The sequence below is a fragment of the Suricata suricatta genome, chromosome 9 (assembly GCF_006229205.1).
Source record: "Suricata suricatta isolate VVHF042 chromosome 9, meerkat_22Aug2017_6uvM2_HiC, whole genome shotgun sequence".
Lineage (NCBI taxonomy): Eukaryota > Metazoa > Chordata > Mammalia > Carnivora > Herpestidae > Suricata > Suricata suricatta.
Genome location: NC_043708.1, coordinates 25271056 through 25294519, shown reverse-complemented (window position 1 = coordinate 25294519; position 23464 = coordinate 25271056). Strand labels below are relative to the sequence as shown.

The 23464-nt window shown below is 45.5% G+C and overlaps 1 protein-coding gene across 1 annotated transcript in view; it reads left to right on the top strand.

Annotated features, from left to right (window-relative positions):
* The window catches only part of TTLL5 (tubulin tyrosine ligase like 5), a 274511-nt gene that overhangs the window by 136449 nt on the left and 114598 nt on the right, over positions 1–23464 (top strand). The window contains exon 29 of the mRNA XM_029952174.1: positions 1589–1743. Within this exon, the coding sequence (XP_029808034.1) occupies positions 1589–1743 (155 nt within the window). The remainder of the gene's footprint in view (positions 1–1588; positions 1744–23464) is intronic.

Below are 23464 nucleotides of genomic sequence, written 5' to 3'. Positions count from 1 at the left end.
AACAACAAGAACACTCCAGAATTTCCTATTTGTAAATGTCAAAATTGCTAGGTTGTTAGGACATTGTCTAGGAAGATGCTTTTCCTGGAATTTCCATCTCCAGTGCCACTTGTCTCTAGTCCCTTATGCTTAGCACCCGGCGTTCAGCTTTGTGCCCTCTCGCTTTTTAGATCCCCTCTCTGTGCAACTGATTTTGAAATGCTTTTCAAACCATCCTTTCTTTTCTGATTTCATTCTTACAACCCAGATTTTAAGCTCACCACCCCGCATCTATATTTCTCACAATAATTTACATTTTCGCTTTTGGATGATCAAAGTAACCCATGCCCTTCAGGAGTATGTATCTGTGCGTGTGTATGTTTAAGGAGATTTGGATCTGCTTTCTGTACAGTTTGATAGCATGATTATTTTCCTTTAACCTGAGATACCAACATGTTCTGCTATCATTACAAATTTTTCAAAAAACTAACAAATTAATAGTGTTGCCTTATATAGACCGAGCAGAATTTACTTAACAACACTGTTAGCCATTTTGATCTTTCCCTTTCTCAATTTAAAATCAATGCTTGTTTTCAAAATCTGTCCACAATATAGTGAGTAAGAAAGATGGACTTTGGAGCTTCAAAAACTGGGGCCCAGATCCTGGCCTTGCCCATTGTTCATAGGCCTCAGGTTCCTTCTTTGTAAGTGAGAATCATGATGGCACTTACCAACAGAATTATGACCCTTTAAATGAGATGTGTGTCATGTACTCATTTACACAGAGCTTAGCACATTATTATAAGTTCTGCTAAGTAGTAACTGCTATTACAAGAGTCACCATCATTAATCCTGTGCAATTCGTTTTTAGCCCCGTTGCTAGAATACTCTGATACCTTTAATAATCTATTGCCAAATTCCAGGAAGTTTCTACCAATTTATAGTCACATACACAGTATAAGTACGTATCTAATATAATGTTTTTTATTATTATGTATCAATGTAGATACAAAAATGGTCTCTTAACATTTACATTTCTTTAATTTCTGGTGGAAAGGATGAATTTTAAATATTTAGTTAATTATATTCCTTTTTTGTAAATTGTTTCATGGGGCCTGTGCCCATTTTTCCTCTGCCTGTGCATCTGTTGTCTAACTCAGTGACTTCTTTGTGTGTTACGGCAGTTATTATTATGTGTCGCTAAAATTTATTGTGCATTTAGAACTTGTGGATGAGAACACAAGGGCCGGAAAGGCTGAGTGTTTTGCCTAGTGTCTTAGCCCCTTGTCTGGCACAGAGTAAACACGCAGTAAACTCTTGCCGTTACTGTGATTGATCTCTGTATTTGCAGCACCCCGCACGGTACGGTGCTTCGTGCGTGGTACCAGCAGAATACATAGCTGGCGACTCGTGTTGACACCAGCCACCCTCGCTTCTCCTCTTCGATGTGCACAGAAGCCAGCCTTTCCTGGGTGCCTTTGTCACAGCCCCTGTTTTAGCTCAGATGAATCAGCATCTCCTGAACTTTACTTGATTTCCTCCACATGTTTTTAATGATACTTTTCTAAAACACTGTAAAATCAAGTTATTTCCCTCACTTCATTTCTAGGTAACAAACCTGAATTTGGCAAGTGGCATCATAAACAGAAGCAGTGCTTCAACCCCCCCCACCCTTCGGCCTATGATCAGCCCTAATGGCCCGATATGGTCCATACAGCCGGACGTCCCAGCTCCTGAGAGCCACCCCACCCCTCCTGGAAGCAGGTATGTGAAGGGTCCTGGAGCCAGCGATCGGGGCACAGAGGCAGCCTGCGTCCTCATGAGCCATTCCCACCTTGAAGTCCCTGCACACACTCCCATGGTCAGTGCCTTCCCCCATGTGTCCTGTACTCTGTCCAGCACATGAATTGAGGGCCTCATTTTATTTGTAAGACAGTTTGTGGGCAAATCAAAGGCAAAGGAAATTTCTGATACAGTTCAGTAAGCTCACTTGGGGGTGAAAGAAGAATTTAAACTATGTTTAATCCTTGCCTGTTGCCAACATTTTCATGTTCTGACTTTTGACATTTTCTCCTTGTCTCCTCATACTTATAGTACATTGCATTTCAGGAACTTTGGATTCTTTTTTTTTTTTTTGGAAGACATATTTGTATTTTTATGTTTTCATCTACGTTTTATAATTAAACTCAAACAGCCTCCCTGCACAATGTTCATTTGGGAAGTGGGAAGGAAATTTCCTTTATGTAGTTGAGCGAAATGGCAGAGGATAAAATCCAAATGGATTCTGGCCATAAAGTAAGCAACTTCTGAATTAAAAAAGAACCACCATATTGAATTCTAGTCTCAAGCCATATTTTAAATCCCCTATTAAAAAAAGCAAATAAAATGTAAGAAATGGATTCCTTGTATATCTTGCCTTCATGGCTATTAAATATGGGTTGAATTGCATCTGTCCCTGAGTGAAGTGAGCTAGAGAGGAATGTGACTGTTCCGATGAAGTATTCCATTCCTTCCAAATAAAGATATTGTTCCCTCCAAATAAGGAAGCCTGGCACAGGTGCCCCACTGAGTCCCCACGCCTGCGCCAGCACTTCCGGCCTCTGCCAGTGGGCCAGCTCTCAGCATGTGACCTTGCCTCAAGGTGGGGAGGGGGGACCAAAGACTTGGGCATGAAGGAGATACCTCTCTGTGGTTGAAGTGTCTGTTGGTGTTAGAATTATTACTGAAGGGACTAATTTGGGAGGCAGAGACTCTGCCAGGAAACAACATAAACATGAGCACATTACGTCATGCTCAAATACAAGTGTCTTTCATATCAGTGATCGTTGTGGTTAAGGTGAAAATCATCGTAGCCGAGAATTATAAAGAGTTGAAGACCAAGAGGCAGGGCTGCTCGAGACAGGACATCCTCCCACAAAGTTCTCTCCACCGAAGTCTGTCGTTGGGTGATTTACAATCTACAGAATAACCACATTCCTAAACCATAAGTCGTAAAACAAGAAATTCTGTTTATACCATAGAGCTTTATTTTCCATCTAAAGTATTTCCAAATATTCAATTTTCATCTTATAATCAGAGCCGTGTTTCTGTGGAAAACATTTCCCCCTGTGACCTGGGGTGTATTTTCTATCTATATGACAAGGCCATAACCATGTTCCATACTATAAACAAAATGTCAGAACTACATAGTTTGGAGAAGTCGACTTGTAGATGGGACAAGGGAAATTTTTCTTCATAAAAATGATGGCTGGGTTTTGAGCCTTCTTTTGGAAGCACCTGTTTGTCAGTGCCGAGACAAAGGATGCAGGAGGATGCGAGACACAAAGGATGCGGGTGCTGTGAGTGGTTTTCTCCCCTCCAGACTGTGCTTGTGAGCTACAGGAAAACAGCACATTAGGCCACTGACTGGAGCGCCACTGGCACCAGAGAGTCCCCTGGCCTTTGCCTGTTGGGGTTAGTTATACCCAAAGCAGCCCTCTCATCTCCTGCCCTTCAAGCTTAACGACCAGTTTCCAGGTCCCATTTGAGCGCAGGATAGCCCTCCTCTGCCCCCACTTAACCTCTCGGGGTTCAGCTTGGGAATTCCCGTTCCGCGTGGAATTCCCAGAGGTGCCCATCTTAACACAGTGCTGAGTTCTCCAAGCTCCTTCCAGACCTGGTGGTGTCGCAGGCCCCAGCCCGACTCTGCCTGCAGTGCCCTGTCCGGTTCCTGTTTTCACCTGGCTGAGTCACTGTTTTGTGGCTATTTAGTCTCTTGTTGTCCCTCTCTTAGGCAACTGGGTTCAATGAATATGGGATGAATAGCTTAGAGATGTGAGTTCTATTACTGGTTTTGACATGAAGTCACCCTAACCTATCGATTTAATCTTTTTATTGGGCTGTTTGGAGAGCTTTTAGCATGTCCTCACGGCACTCCGATCTCCCTGGAAGCGGGTGCCAAGTACGGGGTACTCCTGCTAGTTCATCTGTCAGAGCAGCAACGGATTCCAGCACCCATCAGCTCTGACAGTTCCCTAAACCAGGCGCCATCCTGTAAACAGTAACAAGTAACAAGATGTAAAGAGAATCCATCCCTGGCTGTGCTCCCCATGTGCATATTGGAGGACTCAGGGACTCGGTAGCCACAGGAATGAAAACTGGTGACTCACGAGCACTCTGCAAATAGTGTTATTTTTCATTTCCCTGTGGTGTTGCTATTGTTCTCGATTTTATGGATCACACGAGTTTTCACCAGACAGCCTTGTCCTTCCCCCGGCTGTTTTGAAACCACCCCAAAGGTAGCCCCAGGGCTGTTGTCTCCCATTGGGTCATTGTGAGCTCAGCCCAGCTCCCCAAATCCCTTGGTTCCTCTGGTCTGTCTGGAGTCCCTGCTCAAGCTTTGTTGTGGGAGAGGAAGGCAAAGAGCCCACGACTTGCCCAGACAGTCTGAGGCCTGGCCATGTAGCTTGCAGCTCCCTAGACGCTCTGGAGCTGGACTTGGCCAGCCATTCCTCTGTTGTTACTTTTCAGAGGTAATAAGTGAGATTAATTGCAGGCCATTCTCCAGAAGAGAAGGTAGTCAGGGCCAAAACCAGTCACATGTTTAGAAGCCTAAGTGAGGTGTACCTCCAAGCAAGGCTGATTTAGAATTAGACAATAGGGCCTCCAGGATGCAGGTACCAAGTGTTCGTGGCCTCTTTTTTCTTAAAGGGATCGATTTCCGTCTCTAGATGCTGATAGCTGGGTATCTAAGCTTTTCTTGAGCCAATGAGATGGGTAGGATTTTTCGGGCTGCCTTTTTTTTTTTTAATTGTCTTTTATTTATTTTTTGAGAGACAGAGAGAGTGCGAGCAAGGGAAGGTCAGAGAGAGAGGGAGATACAGAATCCGAAGACAGGCTCCAGGCTCTGAGCTATCTGTCTGTCAGCACAGAGCCCGACGTGGGGCTTGAACCCATGAACCGTGAGATCATGACCTGAGCCGAAGCCGGACGCGTAACTGACTGAGCCACCCAGGCACCCCCGGGCTGCCTTTTAACTACACATTTCCTGGGCGCATGGGGGCATGGTTTGGGACTGGAAGTGATAAGCAGAGGCGTCTCAGTACTGCCAGCCTTGCCTGGTGTCGGCTCCTGTCGGGGAGAGGCATTTTCTAGGTGATGAGCACTCAGCGGGTTCACAGTGCATGTTTCTTTGTGAGACCTGGAAGGGTTACTGTAAAGTCTTGGCGGCTGCTCGGAATGATTTGGGAAGGACAGGGCCTCAGACGGCTTGGCAGGAGCCTGAGGCCCTGTTTTTTTCCAGTCCAACCCTTCCTTGTGGATCGAGCTGTCAGGGAATCCCACGAATGTCTGGCTTCTACCCCTTTGTATGTTTTTCCAGCATTTGTCATTGAATTATTTTTATCCATCTCTGGCTTTTTCACACATGCAACCTGGGGATTTGTCTGTTCCTCGATATTAAAGGTGGGGGTGGTAGAAAGCACAGCCGGGAGTTTGTTCGTCCCTTTTGTGACCGGTCAAGCCATCGTGGGCTTGGGGTGCTTGCCCTGGGGGCCCCCGCTCTAGAGAATAGCTGTGTGTCAGAACTCTAAATTCTGTACAGGGAAGTGGGGTACAATGAGGCACCAAATCTTAGAGATCTGGGTTAGATTTTATGTCACTCTGTCCCTTCGCCCTCTTACTCTCCAGAAATAAATTATAAAGAGTCTGATAATTTTTAGGAGCAAGTTTTTCAGAGACTTTGATTCTAGTTTAGCTAATGCTTTTCTCCCTTCCTTTAGATTATTTCTTACAACTGTTACTGGAGAGTCAGGTCTCTGACTTCCCATCTTTTCATTCTTAATCAGCCCTCAGAAATAATCAAGTTTGGTATTTCTACAAAAAAATACATCCTACTCATTTTCCATGTGCCAGACATTAGGTCAGGTGCCAGGAGTCGTGATAAATAAAACAGAAGAGTGCCTGATCTCACAGAGCTTACTGTCCATGACGTATCTTTCATGTTCTCAGCATTGTCCTGGGCGCTGGGTATGGTCTAAAAGATTTGGAAAACATGGTTTTTGATCACTAAGAGGTCATCATCTGGCAGAGAAAGGGAGCCATATATAGGTGAAAAAATTGCAGAGTCGTGTCTAACTGGCCCGGGCAGTTAGAAGAAAAGATACCAAGAAGAGTGTGGAAGGACTTAATCTGGTTACCTCTACGTGGGTGAACCTTGAAGCCATTACGTTAAGTGAAATAAGCCCGTCATAAAAGGGCAAACACCACATCATTCCATCCATATGAAGTGGCTAAAGTAGTCCTAGAAACAGGAAGTAGAAAGGTGGTTACCAGGGACTGTGGGAAGAGGGGGGAGGGAATTAGCATTTAATAGCTACAGATTTTTCAGTTTCGCAAGATGATAAAGTTGTAGAGATTGGTTGCACAACAGTGTGAACATACATAATACTATAGAACTATGCACACGGAAATCATTGGGTGGTAAATTTAAAGCTAGGTGTTTTTCACTGTAGTGAAAAGGAGTATTGTAAGGATTTAAAAGAGAGCCCCGTAGTTCTGCACACATTTAACTTCGTGATTAAAATGGTAACATTTTGCTCCTATCCTCTGCCTTTCTGTGTGGGGATTATTCTGAGCCTAGTCCTTTAAATGATTGTTTCTTTAAGAGCATGTTAACTTTATAGAAAGGAGACCGTTGACCCCTCTGAGGAAGATGTCATGATGTGATAGAAAGAGAAGGGACCGTTGAGTTGGGCAGACCTGAGTGTGCCTTACTAGGTATGTGACCTCCGGCAAGTTCCTTTGCTTCTCTGGGCCACAATTTCGCCATCTGCTTAGACGTGCAAGTGACACCTACCTCATTAAGTAGTTCTAAGATTTAATTGAGTTGTGTACTTGAAAGTAGCCAGTTTAGTGCCTGATTTTAGTGGTAGCTTCTTGATTACATTTCATTTTCTTCCCAGGAAAAAAAAGGGAAAGTTAAAATTGGACTTGATGGGGTATGCTATCGCTACCCGCTTGGTTTTGTATCTAGTGTGGAGGGAACTGGCCATCACCCATGTGCGTTGTGCTTTCGGGGCCGGATTACAGGCGTGTGGCCTTCCCAGCCGAGGAAGGGAAGGCACCAGAGTGCGGCCAACTGGAGGCTCTGACCCCTTTGTTGAGGGGTGACTTCTTTCTACTCAACAGGCCCTTCCTCTCCGCTATCTTCTCCTGAATGTTGAAATTTCCACTGCAGCACGATGTTCCAGCCAGTAAACACTCAGATTTTCCATCTATCCTGGGGGTCGAGCTTTGGGAGAGCTTTTCTCTGGAGGAGTTTGGAGCTTATAATTTTGTACTTTATACTGTTATATAAACAACAGTCTCTGGCCAAAGAGCACAATCACAAAAAGAAACCACTTTTAGAGGGGGCCTAAAAAAAAAAAAAAAGAAAGAAACTCTTTCATGTTAAGAGTTCTGTAGAAGTGATATTTCACTTCTTGTTCTCCTTCCTTTGTTCCCACAAAATAAAGTTAACCTGGCCCTCGTCCTGCAGAATCTCACTTCTTACAGTCTCTTCCCCTTGAGGAAGATGTTTCTTCAGCATGTGAGTGATAAAGGCCTGTACTTCTATACCAAATTCCTCTGCTGCTTTTCCCAGCCAGGCACATAACCTCTCCAGGGGTGTGCTCCGTGTCGGTTCGAGCTCTCTGGCAGACGCTACAGTTCCTCATTCATCGGGAGAGCCGAGTGCCGCAGGTGTTTGTGCCAAGGCCAGACTGATGGGCCTTCTGCCTACTGAAGGAATGTTGGTAAAGCTAGGCAATGTGTGAGAGATAGCTGGCCGGACATCAGAGCAGGGCCTGGGCAAAGTACATTTGGGAGTGTTTGGGTCTCGTATCAGGAGTGAAAGAAGTAGGTGTTTTCTTATCTGAAAGCCAAAATGCAGGTTGCTTTGTGGTATGTGTGCCAGCGGCCCCTCCTCCCTGGCCTCCAAAGTAGTAAAGAGAAAACACCTTGCGTTTCCTTAGGATTAACACACAGGCACATACGCAAACCAGCCATGCACACAGAGCCGTTGTTGGAGGCAAGGCTGTTCCATTCACTTTATAATTTTGTATCTGTCCACAGTTGGTGATGATTTTGGTTTTAGCAGTCCTGAATGACAAAGATTCACATTTAAGCTGAATGAGGCTCCTTTTCTCGAATTAAGAAATTCGATCAGTTACTCAAGTCATAGTTCGGTTTAAATTCTCATATGGCTTTTCTATCATCTTCCATCTTTCCAAGTTAATTCTGTTGACCAGCCTTGAAAGACGTTGCAGAGAATCACAGTAGTGAAGAAACACTGTATCTTTCTTTCCAGCTCTTGTAGAGAGACATTGATGATCCAGTTTTAAAGCCTACTTAGTGTTGACTCAACGAATTTTTAGAAGGAAGACCAGCCAGCTTCCCCAAACCTTTAAGCTGAAGATCCTGTCCTGTCCCTCCTCCACTCTTGTTTCTGTTAAGACTTTCAGCATGTTACCTACCAAGTATAACTAAGAAGTCGTTGTTTTTTTTTAAGTCCTAGGATTTAAGAGGAAAAAGGGAAAACTCCCTGTATCTGTTTTAATCAAAGAAAACAATAGACTGATAGCATCTGACAAGGAGTAAGGAGCCTCCCTTGCAACTGCTTTAAGAAGGAAAGTTTTGGTGTAGGCTCTTGATAACTCTTAGTTCTCTTTGTAGAAAAGACAGAAATGTAAAATTAGACTTACTGAGAACGCGGTATTCCTACACTGCTTTGTTTAATGCTTACATCAGATACATGGCAGGGAAAACAGGTATACCTAATCGTAATACTGAGGTTCACACCATTTATTTTTATTGTGAAGTCAGTATCCATAAATTAAAATTTTGGTTACATACGTGAAAATGCTCCTAAAGAAAGATACCTAAGAGAAGCTAAAAGGCCATTTATTTTTTTATATGTTTATTTATTTATGAGAGACAGATAGACAGCATGAGTGGGGCAGGGACAGAGAGAAGGAGACACAGAATCCGGAGCAGACTCCAGGCTCCAAGCTATCAGCAAAGAGCCCGACACGGGGCTCAAACTCACAAACATGAGATCATGACCTAAGCTGAAGTCGGCCGCTTAACCAACTGAGCCACCCAGGCGCCCCTAAAAGGGCATTTAAATGTGGAGCCAAGTGTTCTTTGGTGGATGCTAGGAAAGCTGGGAAGAGGGAGAGAGCCAATATATGAGAGCCTAGGAATTCAAACTATCACATCATATGGCAGGCCCCTGGGGTTCCTAAGTAACAGTCGAACTCTTGTTTTAATTGGACCATTCTTCTGCTTCAGATGCCGTAAAGGGATGTTTTTGGCTTTCATGAGTTATCAGGCTAAGTAAGACTTGTATTAATTTGGCTTCAAAGCCAATAATCAATACCACATTTGGCCTAGTTCTTTAAAAAAATTTTTTTAATGTTTATTTTTGAGAGAGAGACACACACACACAAAGTGTGAGCAGGGGAGGATCAGAAAGAGAGGGAGACACAGAATCAGAAGCAGGCTCCAGGCTCTGAGCTATCAGCACAGAGCCTGATGCGGGACTTGAACCCACGAACCATGAGATCATGACCTGAGCTGAGGTCGGCTGCTTAACTGACTGAGCCACCCAGGTGCCCCAGCCTGGTTCTTAAAAACAAGTTTTACTATCTTTCTGTGATGAAAATGAAATATGGGTGCATCTCAGTAATGGGACTACAATCTAGGAGGATTTAGATGAGAAAAGCAGGCTTTCTGGCATAGCAGGTAAGGAAACCATAAAGGGGTTAATAAATGGGATGTACTTAAAGGCTAGAGGAAGTCAAATTATGTTCTTCTGAAACTTTGCACCAATGAAAATTGAGTAGATGACAGAATCTGCCTATATATCATTAGTGTTCTCAAATATCACGCTTAGCTACGTGAACCCAACACATTTGAAGTAGCAGCCCCTGAAAGAAAAGTTTTGTTACCTTCTTCACCAAATTATTAGTATATTGAAATATCTGAATAAGGGGAAAGGTGGAGCCAGCGTTAAGTAGTGTTCCAGCTAGGAAGTGGCTTCATCTGGTGTTGGTAAAACAATGTCCTCCCCAGAAAGTTAACATGCATTTATTTCCTAAATGCAAGACACTGCGCTGAGGTCTGAAGGAGGTATTGGACAGGGTCTCTGTTCTCAAGGAGGAAAATGAATAGTCCTATTAATGCAAGGATTGTGAAACCATATGTACTTGATTGCTGAAGAAGAGGATTATTCTGTAGGTGTTATGAGTTCAGAGGAGAAATCGATCACTGACTGGAGAAGCTGGCAAAAGGTCCATGGAAAGGAAAAACACATGAGCTGAATCTGGAAGAGCGTGGATGGGCAGAGAGGCTAATATTAATAAATTAAGAGATAATTACACATTTACTTTGTGCTCAGCACTATTCAAGGATCAAAGTAATGTGATTGATTCACACTCCTGCAAAGTCAGAGGTGACAGTTCAGCAGGGGGGTCTAAAGAATACCACCTAACTGTTTGTTTACTTTATGCACATAAAATACAAAGTGATTATAAGAATATATGTAAGTTTGGAGGAGTCACAGTTCAGAGCAGGTACTGAAGACAGGTGGAAAGAGAAAGCTCTGCAGAGGAGGAGTTTCAGGGATGGTGTAAATTCAGCCCTAGACTGTGTTTAGGCTACAAGCAGGTGAAGGACAGGAGAGGAGGGGGAAGACAGGTGATGGGCAAAGTGCTGTAGGCACTAGTAAGGGACAGGGGATGGGAACCAGTCGGGCCGAAGCAGAGTGTTTCTGTTCAAAATACCAGGCATTGGTCAAAATACATAGTGAGTTTCAGGTGACAGAAACTGAAATCAGGTTGACTGTAGCTGTCCAGAAGATTTTTCAGTTCGTAGAGCTACAAAGTCTAGAAGTTGGTGTTGGGAGGTTGATCATACTTTCTGCTGTCTACCACTTCACCGGTAAGTGAGAAGTTATAGGAGAAAATCAGAGAGAGAGCAAAATACTGGCTTTATTACTGATGATGAGGATAAATTGGAGAAGGTAGCCTAGGAATATGGCACCATTTGGCTTCCACCTCTCAAATCTAAGTCTTTCGGATTCATTTTATTTACTTTTTTTTAACTTCGTATTTAAAGATGTTCTCGTTGATATTTTCTCTGATCATTAATGTTTTAAAGGAAGAAACAAGAAGACCTGATGCACCATAGACTTAAAAAAACGAAAAGAAAAACAAACAAAAACTTGGCCTGATTTCCAAAACACACACCTGCCTCTGGTCCCAAACTACACTTCCAGTTTTATTTCTCCTTACAGTACAGTTCCAGCCAAACTCCATGGATCAGAGGTTAGCCTGGTGTATTTGCCCTAGGACTTCCTTGCATGTTCCGCCCGGTAGCCCTGATCCTATTTGTTTACTGTCTACTCACTGTCACCCCTTCACCGAAGTAGAAGTTGTTTTGTTCGCTGTTGTATCCCAATGTCTTGGTAAGCAGTAGGCACATGAAAATAAGAACAATTGTTAAATGACTATTTAAGGACTTTACGTGTAAAGGAGTGGGTGGACGGACATCCTGCCCCTCACCTGCACCGTCTGCACACATCCACACCCCGGTCTCCTGTAGGGCTCAGCTCAGGGCCCCGTTTCTGCAGTCGTCCCTGTTCCTGGCGCAGATGCCCTGAGCATTTCTCTCCCTTCTCTTCCTGCCTCACCCGCTGGACTCACCTTCCTAAAAGCTAGAATTCAAAGGAAGCTCAGGCCAATTGCACAATTTTAATTCCTAGAGAATGGAAATCTGGGGCCCTTCCTGTCCTAGTGAACTGAACACTAAGGGAAAAAGCCCTAGATCCTCTGTTGATCTTAAAACCCACACCAACACCACCACCACCAACCACCACCACCCTCCACCCCCACCCCCTGCCCCGCCCTTCCCAAGTCATCAGGTCTTTATTGCTTTGGACCTTATTCAGTTCTTGCATGTTCTCCCAAAAAAAGTGCCTTAGGGGCACCTGGGTGGCTCAGTCCATTAAGCATCTGGCTTCGGCTCAGGTCATGATCTCGCAGTTTGTGAGTTCAAGCCCCGTATCAGGCTCCATGCTGACAGCTCAGAACCTGGAGCCTCCTTCAGATTCTGTGTCTCCCCCTCTCTCTGCTCCTCCCATTCTCATGTTCTGTCTCTCAATAATAAATAAAAATATTTTTTTAAAAAGTGCCCTACAAGCAAAAGGCCCCTCTTAATCTGGGGAGGTAGACACAAGTATAGAAGAGGAAATGGCAGAGAACTTTTTCCCCCGGCATCCTTCTCCCCACCCCACCTAAGCCACAGGAAGAAGCCTTAAGAGCCAGTCCTAGAAGACAGTGGAGTGGAAGGTCTCCACCCTCTTGGACAGCCCAGAATAGGCTAGCTATCTTTTTACTCCAGCCTTTTCACATTGACTGCCTAATGAGTTACAGCATTTGCTAAATGTGTGTTTTTATGGTGTTCAGCCTTTTGGTGTTCTTTATAGTAAGTAGTTCTCCTCACTCCCCTTCATTTGATGGCCTTACCGCCATCCCCTGCCTGAATGGTTGATATAGCAGGGGCATAATGTCCTGCCACCATCTCTTGTTCAGGTATCATATCTTTACCTCTGTAATGACACTTAACCATTCCTCCCTGCAGTCTGGTTCTTTGTATATTTGTCTCACCCGTCTTATTAGACTGTAAGCTTTTTGAGGGCAGACATCAAGTCTTACACACTTTTACAATCCTTCCAGTACCCTGCACAACGTCTTCAGTAAATGTTTGGTGAATAAGCAACTAGAACCGTGCAGTCCAGGGTGGTGGCCACAAGCCAGGTGTGGCTACTTAAATTAATTAAAATGAAATAAAATGAAAAAACCAGTTCCTCAGTCATATTAGCTCTATTGCCCATGCTCAAAAGCCATGTAGGGCTCGTGGCTGCCTTATTAAATAGCACAGGACTAGATGGTTGACGCAGAAGATGTGATAAGGACCCAAACTTGGTCAGTGGATTACAAAAATAAAAAGGAATGAGTTTCCAAGATAGGCATATTATCGATTTTCCTCTTAGGCCCTTCTGTAGATGTCAAGCCTCTTTTGTTTAGATCTAGAGATTTACCACAGATGCTGTTCTTGAACTAATTTGTGGCGCTGGGAGGGGTATATTCTAATGCCCTCGGAATCTCTAAAGCCAGAGCTCCTGGATTACTAGTGTCTAACCAATCGGAGCTGGGCTGACCAAGACGAAGGGGCTTTTTAAGCAGATCTCAGCGTTAGCGTTTTTATTTTCTGAGACATGCCCGTGGCTAAATACTGGGGGGAGGTCCTGCTTGCCCATGCTGCCCCAGCCCCCCTGCCCCAAACTCCCTCTTCCCCCCACCTGCTTGGCTGGCAGTTCTGACTTGGCTGGTGGAACTGCTGTAGCCCTGGGGAACGGAGCCAAACATGCGGAAGCGGTTACGTGTACTAGCTCCCAGGGAAGCCGTGGCTAGTGGGGGGAGTGGGTGGGGTCCTGCCCGATGACTTTTCAAAGAAGCCAAATCTTTGAAGTTTTATTTCAGCAGCTGCCAGGTATGCTGTTTCAGCACTTTGCAGCCTCTCTCACCCTGTTCCTACATCACTTTTTTCCTTTCCTGTACGCACATCGTGTGCACAATGGGAGCTTGGAGGTTGGGAGGGTGAAGACAAAACTGTGCAGTAAGTTGCTAAGCACGGCTTTCTTGCCTTTTCTTTTTGCGTGACTCTGCTGTGAGATAGCTACTTGAATGCTCCCTCCCTTTTCCCTTCTTGGCTCTGACCCCTTCTGACCACCTGCCAAAGAAGAGGCAAACAGAGTCCTCTTCTATTTCGGGAAGGTAGTTAAGTTTTGAGAAACTGGAGGCCCTACCTCCTTCTGATGGATTGGGTTATCACGCTGGGAGGAGAGCATCTCTCCATTTTCCAGAAGCCTGGATGACGGCCCCCAGTGAGCAGCCCTTGGAGTTCACCATTGGATCTTGACCACTTGGCACAGTACATGGTTTCTTGTTCACCATTGGATCTTGACCACTTGGCACAGTACATGGTTTTTGCCCTGTGACTTCTGGGCCAGGCAGAGGGACTGGACAGGCAGGGCGCCCTCCGATGTCCACACTCAGGGCCCTCCCTGCTTCCTCGCTTCATAACCACCCCCCTCCCGTCCATCCAGTCTGCGGCCACCTGCAGCCTGTTCCAGCTGCCCCTGAACTTGGTCCTTCCTCTGGACTCCAGCCCTCTTCTGGAGTATAGTACCTGCTCCTCTGGGTAATTATTTATTCACTTTTATGCCTTTGTTCTTGATCTCCTGAGGTGTAAGTCTTTAAAAGGCCGAGGCTAGATTTGATTCTGACACCAAGAACCCGGGACTGGGAATGTCGACCTGGAACTTCCTGACTTGGGTTAAGTCATTTGACAAAACTGAAGCCTCACTTTGCCATGTGGGAAGTGATGATGCCTGGGTTGTCTTGGTGGTGTGGTGACCTCATACATGTGAACATGCTTTGTCAACTATAAAGTACTGCATACGAGTAGGTCTCTTCGGTGTTAGTAACACTTACCACGATAGAATAGCGCTGTTTGTTTGTCCTGCTGATGATACGCATTCTGACCTCCCCCAGAGCTGAGGTCGATCACCAGCTCTGTCCTGCTTAACTCAGCTTGGCACGGGTTTAAAGCACCACATGGGCCCTTCCAGGCCGTCTGTCATCACCTCTCTTGCAGTCTACAGGTTCTTCTTTTTCAGACCTGTGGGGTCATTATTTTTCTTCCTAGTCTCTCCCTGCTTCTCCCCTCCGGCCCGGGCTGCGTTTTCTCTTTCAGCCCATCTGTTCTCAGCGAAGCAAGGTTGACCCATGCCCTCTCCCACTTGAGGCTGGTTCGGCCATCCCGGCAGACCTCCCACAGATCTGCCCACAGCAGCGCTGGCCCCTCACCATCGTCCCTCCGCCCAGCCTGCGCCTTCAGCAGCAGCCCACTTGGGACCCTTCCTGTTTCCTGTCCTCGCCCTCGCTTCTCTGCCAGGCTGTCCCTTCAGTCCCACCCCCCCTTTCCATGACATCTCTTCCTGCATTTTCTTCCTTTTTCTGGGCTCAGACTTTCATCTGGAAAGCCTACTCCCCCTTTCAAGACTCTGAAGTTTGGTGCCTCACCTGTCACCCAGTCCCCGTCACCTTTAGTAGATGGACAGGCACTGCCATTCTTTATGGCCTGTCATATGGCTTGAGAAGGCCCAAATTCCTTTATATTAAGTTATTGAAGATTTTGCATTTAAATGTGATGACCCGGCATTTGAGAGCAGGCATTTTAGAGGCAGGACAATTTGGATCCCTGTTGTTTTAGTCACATATCAGCTGTATCACTCAGGGCAAGCTCTTTGAATCTAATGCTGTTAAATCGAAATGAAGACAAAATACCTACCACATAGGGATATTCTGAGGAGCAAGTGAATATTAAATGATATCAGAAAAGCACTTGCACATGGTGCCTCTCGTAGAGTAAGTGCTCAGTCAGTGGGAACTACTATAAACATTTCTATGCCATTTGTCCATACCTTGCCTTGCAGGTATTAAAAATTGAAGTTGGGGGGGGTGCCTGTGTAGCTCAATCCATTGACATCCAAGTATCACTCGGGTCATGATCTCGCGGTTCATGGGTTCGGGCCCCATGTCAGGGTCTGTGCTCACCGCTCGGATTCTGTGTCTCCTCCCTCCCTCCCCCTCCCCCACTTGTGCTCTGTCTCTGCTCTCTCAAAAATAAATAAACATTAAGAAAAAATGAAAGTTAGGTGGTTTGTGCAAATTCTTACCCCTACCTAGTGGTAAAGTAAGAACTAGAACTCAGGGCTTCAGATTTTCCTCCTGATGACTTTTTCAGTCGATCCCTCTAACTCCTCCAAAGGCTTGTTCTAGTTTCGTTTCTTTGGGCGGAACCTAAGACCACCCCAGAGAGAGGAATGTTCATTTCCTCATGCATTTGTTCATTCAGCAAACATTACATGACTGTGATGTTGCCAGTCTCTGGGAAAGACCAGAATGATGAATACAGTGCTGTAAAGGTTGGTCCAAGTGGATAAGAAACAGCCGCCATGAGGAGCAGTCACAGCCCGCGATTCCTGAAACCACGATTACACTATAGGTTAACTAACTTGGTTTTCAATACATTTAAAAACTAAATAACAGCAAAAAAAAAAAAAAAAGACAGAAAACAGTTACAGTCCAAAAAAAAAAATCTACCAATAAAAGGCATCTTAGAGCCTTGGGGAATAAGCTCTATCAGAAGAAAACCAGAGTAGGCTTTGCAAGGGATAGATTATTGTTTTTCACCAAGTGAAACGGCAGAGACTTGCGTGAAACCCGAGAAGTGGGCAGAGCTGGCGCGCAAGCAGGGGATGGTTGGGGTGGGGAGGGAAGATGAGGCGTGCCGTTCTAAGGAGCGTTTATCCCAGGATCTGCCCTGTTCACCAGTGTCAGCTGAAGGAGTCAGGAGGGTGCGTGTTTTAACATTGCTTGTCTTTATACCTAATGTTTCCACCCTCTCTTCCTCATTCATATCTGGCGAACTCTTTTAGTCATTCTGGATGCGGCCCAGTGCCACCCGTTACCCTGTGCACCTTCTCCGCTCATCTTGCGCAGAAGTGGCCTGCTTGCGTGTGGTGTTAACCTTGTGTTATCATGCCATTTCATGTCTTCTGCCCCCTCTATTTAAAAAAAATGTTTTAATGTTTACTTATTTTTTTTATTTTTTAAATGTTTTATTTATTTTTGAGAGAGAGAGAGAGACAGGGTGAGCAGGGGAGGGTCAGAGAGAGAGGGAGACCCAGAATCTGAAGCAGGCTCCAGGCTCTGAGCTAGCTGTCAGCACAGAGCCCAAAGCGGGGTTCGAACCCACGTACATGAGATCTGACCTGAGCTGAAGTCGGACGTTCAACAGACTGGAGCCACCCAGGCACCCCTGTTTTTTTTTAAGACACACACACACACACACACACACACACACACACACACATATATAGTGCGAGTGGGGGAGGGGCAGAGAGAGAGAGGGAGACAGAATCTGAAGCAGGCTCCAAACTCTGAGCTGTCAGCACAGAGCTCAACGTGAGGCTCAAACCCATGAACCATGAGATCATGACTTGAGCCGAAGTCAGACGCTTAACCGACTGAGCCACCCAGGTGCCCCTGCCCCCTCCTTTAAAGCATAGACTTGAACATCTGTGTACTCCTATCCCTTACCACAGTGTCTGACACACAGTAGCACTAACTTAATGTAACTGAAGGGACGTGAATGCTGGAACCCAGCATGCTTGCCTTCTGTAGGATTGGAGCTTCAGTGTCCTCCAGTAAGGACCCCCAGCACAGAGCTGCTCAAAACCCCACTGCGGCACAAAAACCTTTTCGTGTTTGCAGCGCACTTCCCCACACTAGAACTGTGCTCCGCACACTCAAAGGGACGAGAAGACCGAAAACAGTACTCAGCCAGTGACTTCCACCCAGTGGAATCCATGTTCCAGGAGAGCAGCAGCTCACCGTGTCACTAAGCTGTCGAGAGTTCTCCTCACCTGGCCGTTTTTCAGGACTGCATGGCTGTTGGAGTAGTACTGTTTATTTACAGCCTTGACTAACCTCCGCTACACTCACAAGGAAAAGTTTCTTCATAGTCTAATAAACACACAGTCTATATTTGGTGCCTGCTTGATGTCCCATTTTCTCTGTTACGTTTTGCAAACATGCCCTGTCTGCACCCTGCCACAGGATCCAAGCAGCTCAGCAGTCTACTCACAGGCATAGCTGTAACACTGTACTAATGTGTGTAGTTACGTATACGTTACATACTGATCCGACTTCCGCGCTTGTGAAGTTTTCTCAGCGCAGAAGCGTTGAGAATCTCTCTCAAGGCCTTTGTGGAGAGAGTAATTCAGCACCAGCCCGTCCTGATAATGTCCCCTGACGGGCGCTATGGTAGGATAACAGGCCACTCTGATAGGATAGTGCTTTCAAGCTAAGTTTTCTTGTCCTTTTAAAATGTGTTATCCACCTAACTGCATAACCAATTATCTCCCAATGTAGCAGCTTAAAACAATAAACACTGTTGTCTCGGTTTCTGTGGGTCAGGAATTACGGAGCAGCTTAACTGCTTGGTTCTGGCTCAGGCTCTTCCATGAGGTGGTAGTTATGAGGGCTGCACTCACCTGAAGGCTTGCCTGGGGCGAGAGGAGCTGCTTCCAAGGCTCACTCTCACATAGATGATGAGGTCATGCCGGCTGTTGGCAGGAGGCCTCAGCTCCTCACCGCATGGACTTCTCCACAGGGCTGCCCGCGTGTCCTCATGACATGGCAGCTGGCTTCCCCCAGAATGAATGACTCAAGAGAAAGACTGAAGCCACAATGTCTTTTACGACCCAGCCTCAGAAGTCCTACACCATCATTAAAAAAATTTTTTTTAATTGTGGTAAAATACACATAACAAAATTTACCGTTTGAGCCATTTTTAAGTGTACAGCTCAATAGCAGTAAGTATATCACATTATTGTGCAACCATCACCACCACCCACTTCCAGAACGCCTTCATCTTGCACAACTGAAACTCTGTACCCATCAAACACGAACTTCCCCTTGTCTCTACCCTAGCTCCTGGCAGTCACTGGTCTACTTGTTGTCTCTATGAATTGGACTCTGCTAGGTACCTCAAATAAGTGGAATCATAACACTCTTTGGCCTTTTGTGATGGACTTAACTCATGTAGGATAATATCCTCTAGGTCCATCCATATTGTGACATCTGCCAGAATTTTCTTCTCTAAGGCTGATAATATCCCGTTGTATGTATATACCATTTTGTTTATCCATTTATTTGTCAGTGGACACTTGGAATGCTTCCACCTTTGGCTGTTGTAAAGACTGCTGCTACGAACGTGGGTGTACTAATACTTGTTCCTGTCTATGCTTTCAATTCGAGTATATATCCAGTGTGGAACTGCCGGATCACATGATAATTCTATTTTTTCCAAGTTAAATTGATCCACTTTACTTTTCTTGTATTAACATACTACATGGTGGCCATGGATGGAGTCTGGCTCCTCCCCGTGGAGACCCTGGTATAGCTCTTTACTAGTTGGGCGATACTCCCTGAGTCACTTTATAGACTTGGTTGGCCCAGTCTATTCCTGGAGGTTGGGTGACAGCTATGGGTCTTGGAGATAGCATCAAAGGTGGCCTTGACAGAATGGCCCAGAGTGGCAATGTATAGCAGTCATGGATACCAGCCATCAGCAGCAGCTTTTCGGGCAGAGTAGCCGAGATAATGTCAGTGCCTCTCAGGTGGGGAAGAAGCATACTGGCACAGAGCTTCAGCACCTGGTCACCTTGCAAGGGGTGGGGTGGGGCCTGGGAGCGAGTCTTGTGCCCTGAGTACCCTTGCTGCACAGCAACAATGGAGAGCTTGGCCAGAGCAATGGCACTGAGAATGGCAGTGGCTGCCTCCTTAGATAGCATTCACCCAGATTGGCATGGCTCACGTGGTCTCCAATGGCAACAAATTGCCTTGAACCTGGTTCACTGGCCAGCCAGGATTTGTTTTTACACAGGTGTGATCCTCAGGCTCACCCTTAATGGTCATCTCTAGGAGGCAGTCCGTGACCCCTTACGCTCCTTGATGGGCAGGGAGAAGAAATAGGTTTCCTCCAGGAAATCAGCGATCCTGTCCTTGACCAGGTGGCCCAGCTTGGTGACAGGGGCCCCTCACTTGTCTCCAGCCTTGCCTCATGGAGCTCTGTGGCTCAGCAGACCTGCGACTCCAGAAGCTGTTGACCAAACCTCTGTGGAAGTTGCTGCCTCCAGGTTTCCTACAGCACATGCATGCAGACAGCCTCTGCCATTTGCTGTTTTCTTGGAGTAGAGGGCAGTTCTACTTTTCATGTTTTCATCCTGTTTTCCACAGCAGCGGCAACATTTTACATTCCCACCAGCAGTGCATAAAGTTTACAGTTTTTCCACATCTTCACCCACACTTGGCATTTTCTATTTTTTTCTTTGATAGTAGCCATCCTGTGTGGGAAGTGGTATCTCGTGGTTTTTATTTGCATTTCTCTAGTGATTCATGACGCTGTGCATCCTTTCATATGCTTGTTAGTCTTTTATTTGTATATCTTCTCTTGAGAGATGCCTATTCAAGATTTTAATAGAGTAGCTTGGATTTTTGTTTTTCTGAATTTTAGGAGTTCTCTATGTATTTTCATGATTAATCCCTTATCAGATATGATTGGGAAAATTTTTTTCTCATTTCATAGGTTGACTTTTTATTCTGTTGATGGTGTCCTTTGAAATGCAGAGATTTATAATTTTAATGAAGTACAAATTTCCATTTTCTCTTTCATTGCCTCTGCCTTTGGTGTCCAAGAGGGCATTGCCAAATCCAATGTCATGAAGCTTTTGTTTTCTTCTAAGAGTCATATCATTTTAGCTCTTAACATTTAGGTCCTTCAAATGCACTGTTTTTGCTGCATCCTATTGTTTTCATGGGCCATCTCTATTTGGAGCAGGGGAGGTGCTGCTGGGATAGGAACCCAGGGGGTGGGGGCCACTGGGGGCCATCTGGAAGGCTGCCACCCACAATAATTCAGGTACCTTGTTTTAAAAGTTAAATAGTTCTAGGGGCACCTGGGTGGCTTAGTCTGTTAAGCATCCAGCTCTTGATCTGAGCTCAGGTTTTGATCTCAGGGTCTTGAGTTTGAGCCCTGTGTTGGGCTCCACACTGGGCATGAAAGCCTACTTAAAAAAAAAAAAAAAAGGAAGTTAAGTAATTCTATGAGATTTAGAGTGAAAATGGGAATCCTTTGTTCTTTCTTTCCTCACTGCTACAACCTTAATTTCCACACGTCAGAGATACTTGCTTTCAATTCTTTTAAGCAATTTCTTCAGTTGTGTATGTTCATAGTTCTAAGTCATGTTTATTCTGCCATTTTGGGCTTTGCATGGTACACATTATTTATTAACTTCCTATCAGGAGATGGAAGTGTAGCATTCTCGTACTGCCTCCCCCAGCATACCCCCCGCCACATGCACACACGCTTCCCTTCCTCCCATCCTGGCCCTGTACATGTAATATCATGTATTGTCCAATCAGTATTCACTCTTTTCACTACCATAACTATTTCTTTAGAAATTTTTGGGCCTCTTCAAGTCATCGGTTCTTCTGTCTTATTTATCCTTTCTCTCTTGTCTGAATTTCTGAGGGATTCTCTTAATAATGCCTTCTACTACCTGTTTGCCTACATCCAACTTGGTACATGTTGTGAAATGAAGAAATGTTCTGAGCCTCAGATTTCTTCCAGTTCAAGAGAGTTCACACATTGTTGCACACCCCTGGTGGGGGTGAGGGCAGTATATGTGTGTACACACACACACACACATTGTAATTGGTATAAAATATATAACACATAAAACTACATACTTCCCAATTTTCTATAGACTGAAATTTTCCGTACTTAATTAGTTGGACAAAATAATACACACATGTAGCCGCATCATGAAATAATCAAAGAAGTATATGCAGATTGTGAGGACGTTAGAGCCCTCTCCTCAGAGATAGCCACAGTTAAAAGACTGATTTGTCTATTTTTCCATGTGTTTTTCTGAGACCTTTTTTTCCTTCCTAATGTCTCCATGTTTTGGGGGCCTATTTATGTAAACTTACTTAAATATTTTCAGCTACTATGCAGTTTTCCAAAGTATGAATGTGCTCTAATTTCTTATACCATTCTTCTATTAAAGAGTAAGTTGTATCCAATTTAGGTATCTGCAGTGAACACCTTGCGCATATATCTGTGTGTGCTTGTCCACGTATTTCTATAGGGTACGTTCCATGTGGAATTTGTTGGCTCAAATGCTATGTAGACTTGGAATTTTTTATAGTTTCTGTTGAATTGCGCTCTTGAAAAGCCTTACCAGTAGAGCCTCCAGTCTGGAGGACAGAGTCATGCCCTTCTCCGCACTTTTGCCGACATTACACCCTTGGTCTTCCGTCTCTTCTTCTGAACTGAACTGTCACATCTTTTTCACAAATTCCCTCCCCATTTTTACAGACGATGAAATTAGAATAGACTCTATCTTTGGATACGTCAGGGGTGCTTTGTTTTAGGGGAGGACCACAACTGAGATCGGGCCCAGATGGGGAAGGGGCAGGGTTCTCGGTGGTCTCTTTCCTTTCTTAATGTCCACTCAGACCAGAAATCGTCTCCATGAGTCAGCTTCTTTCCACCACACTGTTAGGTGCTTTTCTCTCCTGCTTTTGTTTTTGACTGATTTCATCCAAGGAGCCTGACCCTTCCCCCTCCTGAAGTAATGAATAACCAGAAAAGTCACAGAGCCCAGCACTGAGTGAAGGAAGCTTAAGGAAAATATTAAAAAGGAAGAAAAGTGTTTGATGTACTTTTAATATAAAATGTGGAAAAAGCAGAGGAGGGGTGGGGGTTGGGGCAGGGACGGGGGAGAGAGATTATTCACCGTAATGGGAACCAAATGTTGGCTGGCAAAGCTGCTGGTCTCACACTCTTCCTGTAAACCCGGCGGCTTTTCAAAGTGATCATAACGGAAGAGCCAGCAGTGCAGGACCTGCCTTAACCCTTCCACACCCGCACAGCTCCTTCCAGCCAGCCTTTCAGAGTAGGGGCCCCCTTGGAAGAGGTCCTGCTACGTGGAAATTTCTGCTCCCCACTTGACACCATGACGGAAGAAGGAAGGTGGAGGCGACTAGTAGAACACTAGTGCACACCTACCCGCTGACGGCCCTCCTGCTGTGTCTGAACCTCTGTTTCTGGGCTGGGCTTTCATGATCTTGGGCAAGGAGCAGCCTGCTTGACCAGGAGCTCACCTGTCATGAGCCACGACATCATCCCCCTTTGCCATGGAAAAAGGGACCCAAGCAGAGCCGAGGACTCCCAAATAACAGACAGGGTGCTCTCTTCCTCAGTCCTAATCCCACCGAGGGGAGGCCCTCCTCAGTGCCTCAAGTCCTCGTGGGTGCCAAGTGCGTGCCCTTGTCTGAGGCTCCGGCCTCTGTTTCTCTTGGAAGTCCTCTCCTGCCTCTGTGGGATTGAGACGTAAAGACTGTTCAGAGCCAAAGGGCACTCCCTGACTTCTGACTTCCAGGGAGTCAGAGACAGGCCTGGCAACCTGGCCAGTTATCTGTGCAGGGGGAAGGGCAAGGGGGAAGGGACAGAGATGCTGGTTCAGGTGGCTCTTCACCTCCATCCGGGTTCACACTTTGTTTAGGCATTTTTTTTTAAATGTTTATTTTTGTGAGACATAGAGACAGAGCGTGAGCAGGGGAGGGGCAGAGAGAGAGGGAGACACAGAATCTGAAGCAGGCTCCAGGCTCTGAGCTAGCTGTCAGCACAGAGCCTGACACGGGTCTCGAACTCACAAACCGCAACATCCTGACCTGAGCCGAAGTTGGCTGCTTAACCAACTGAG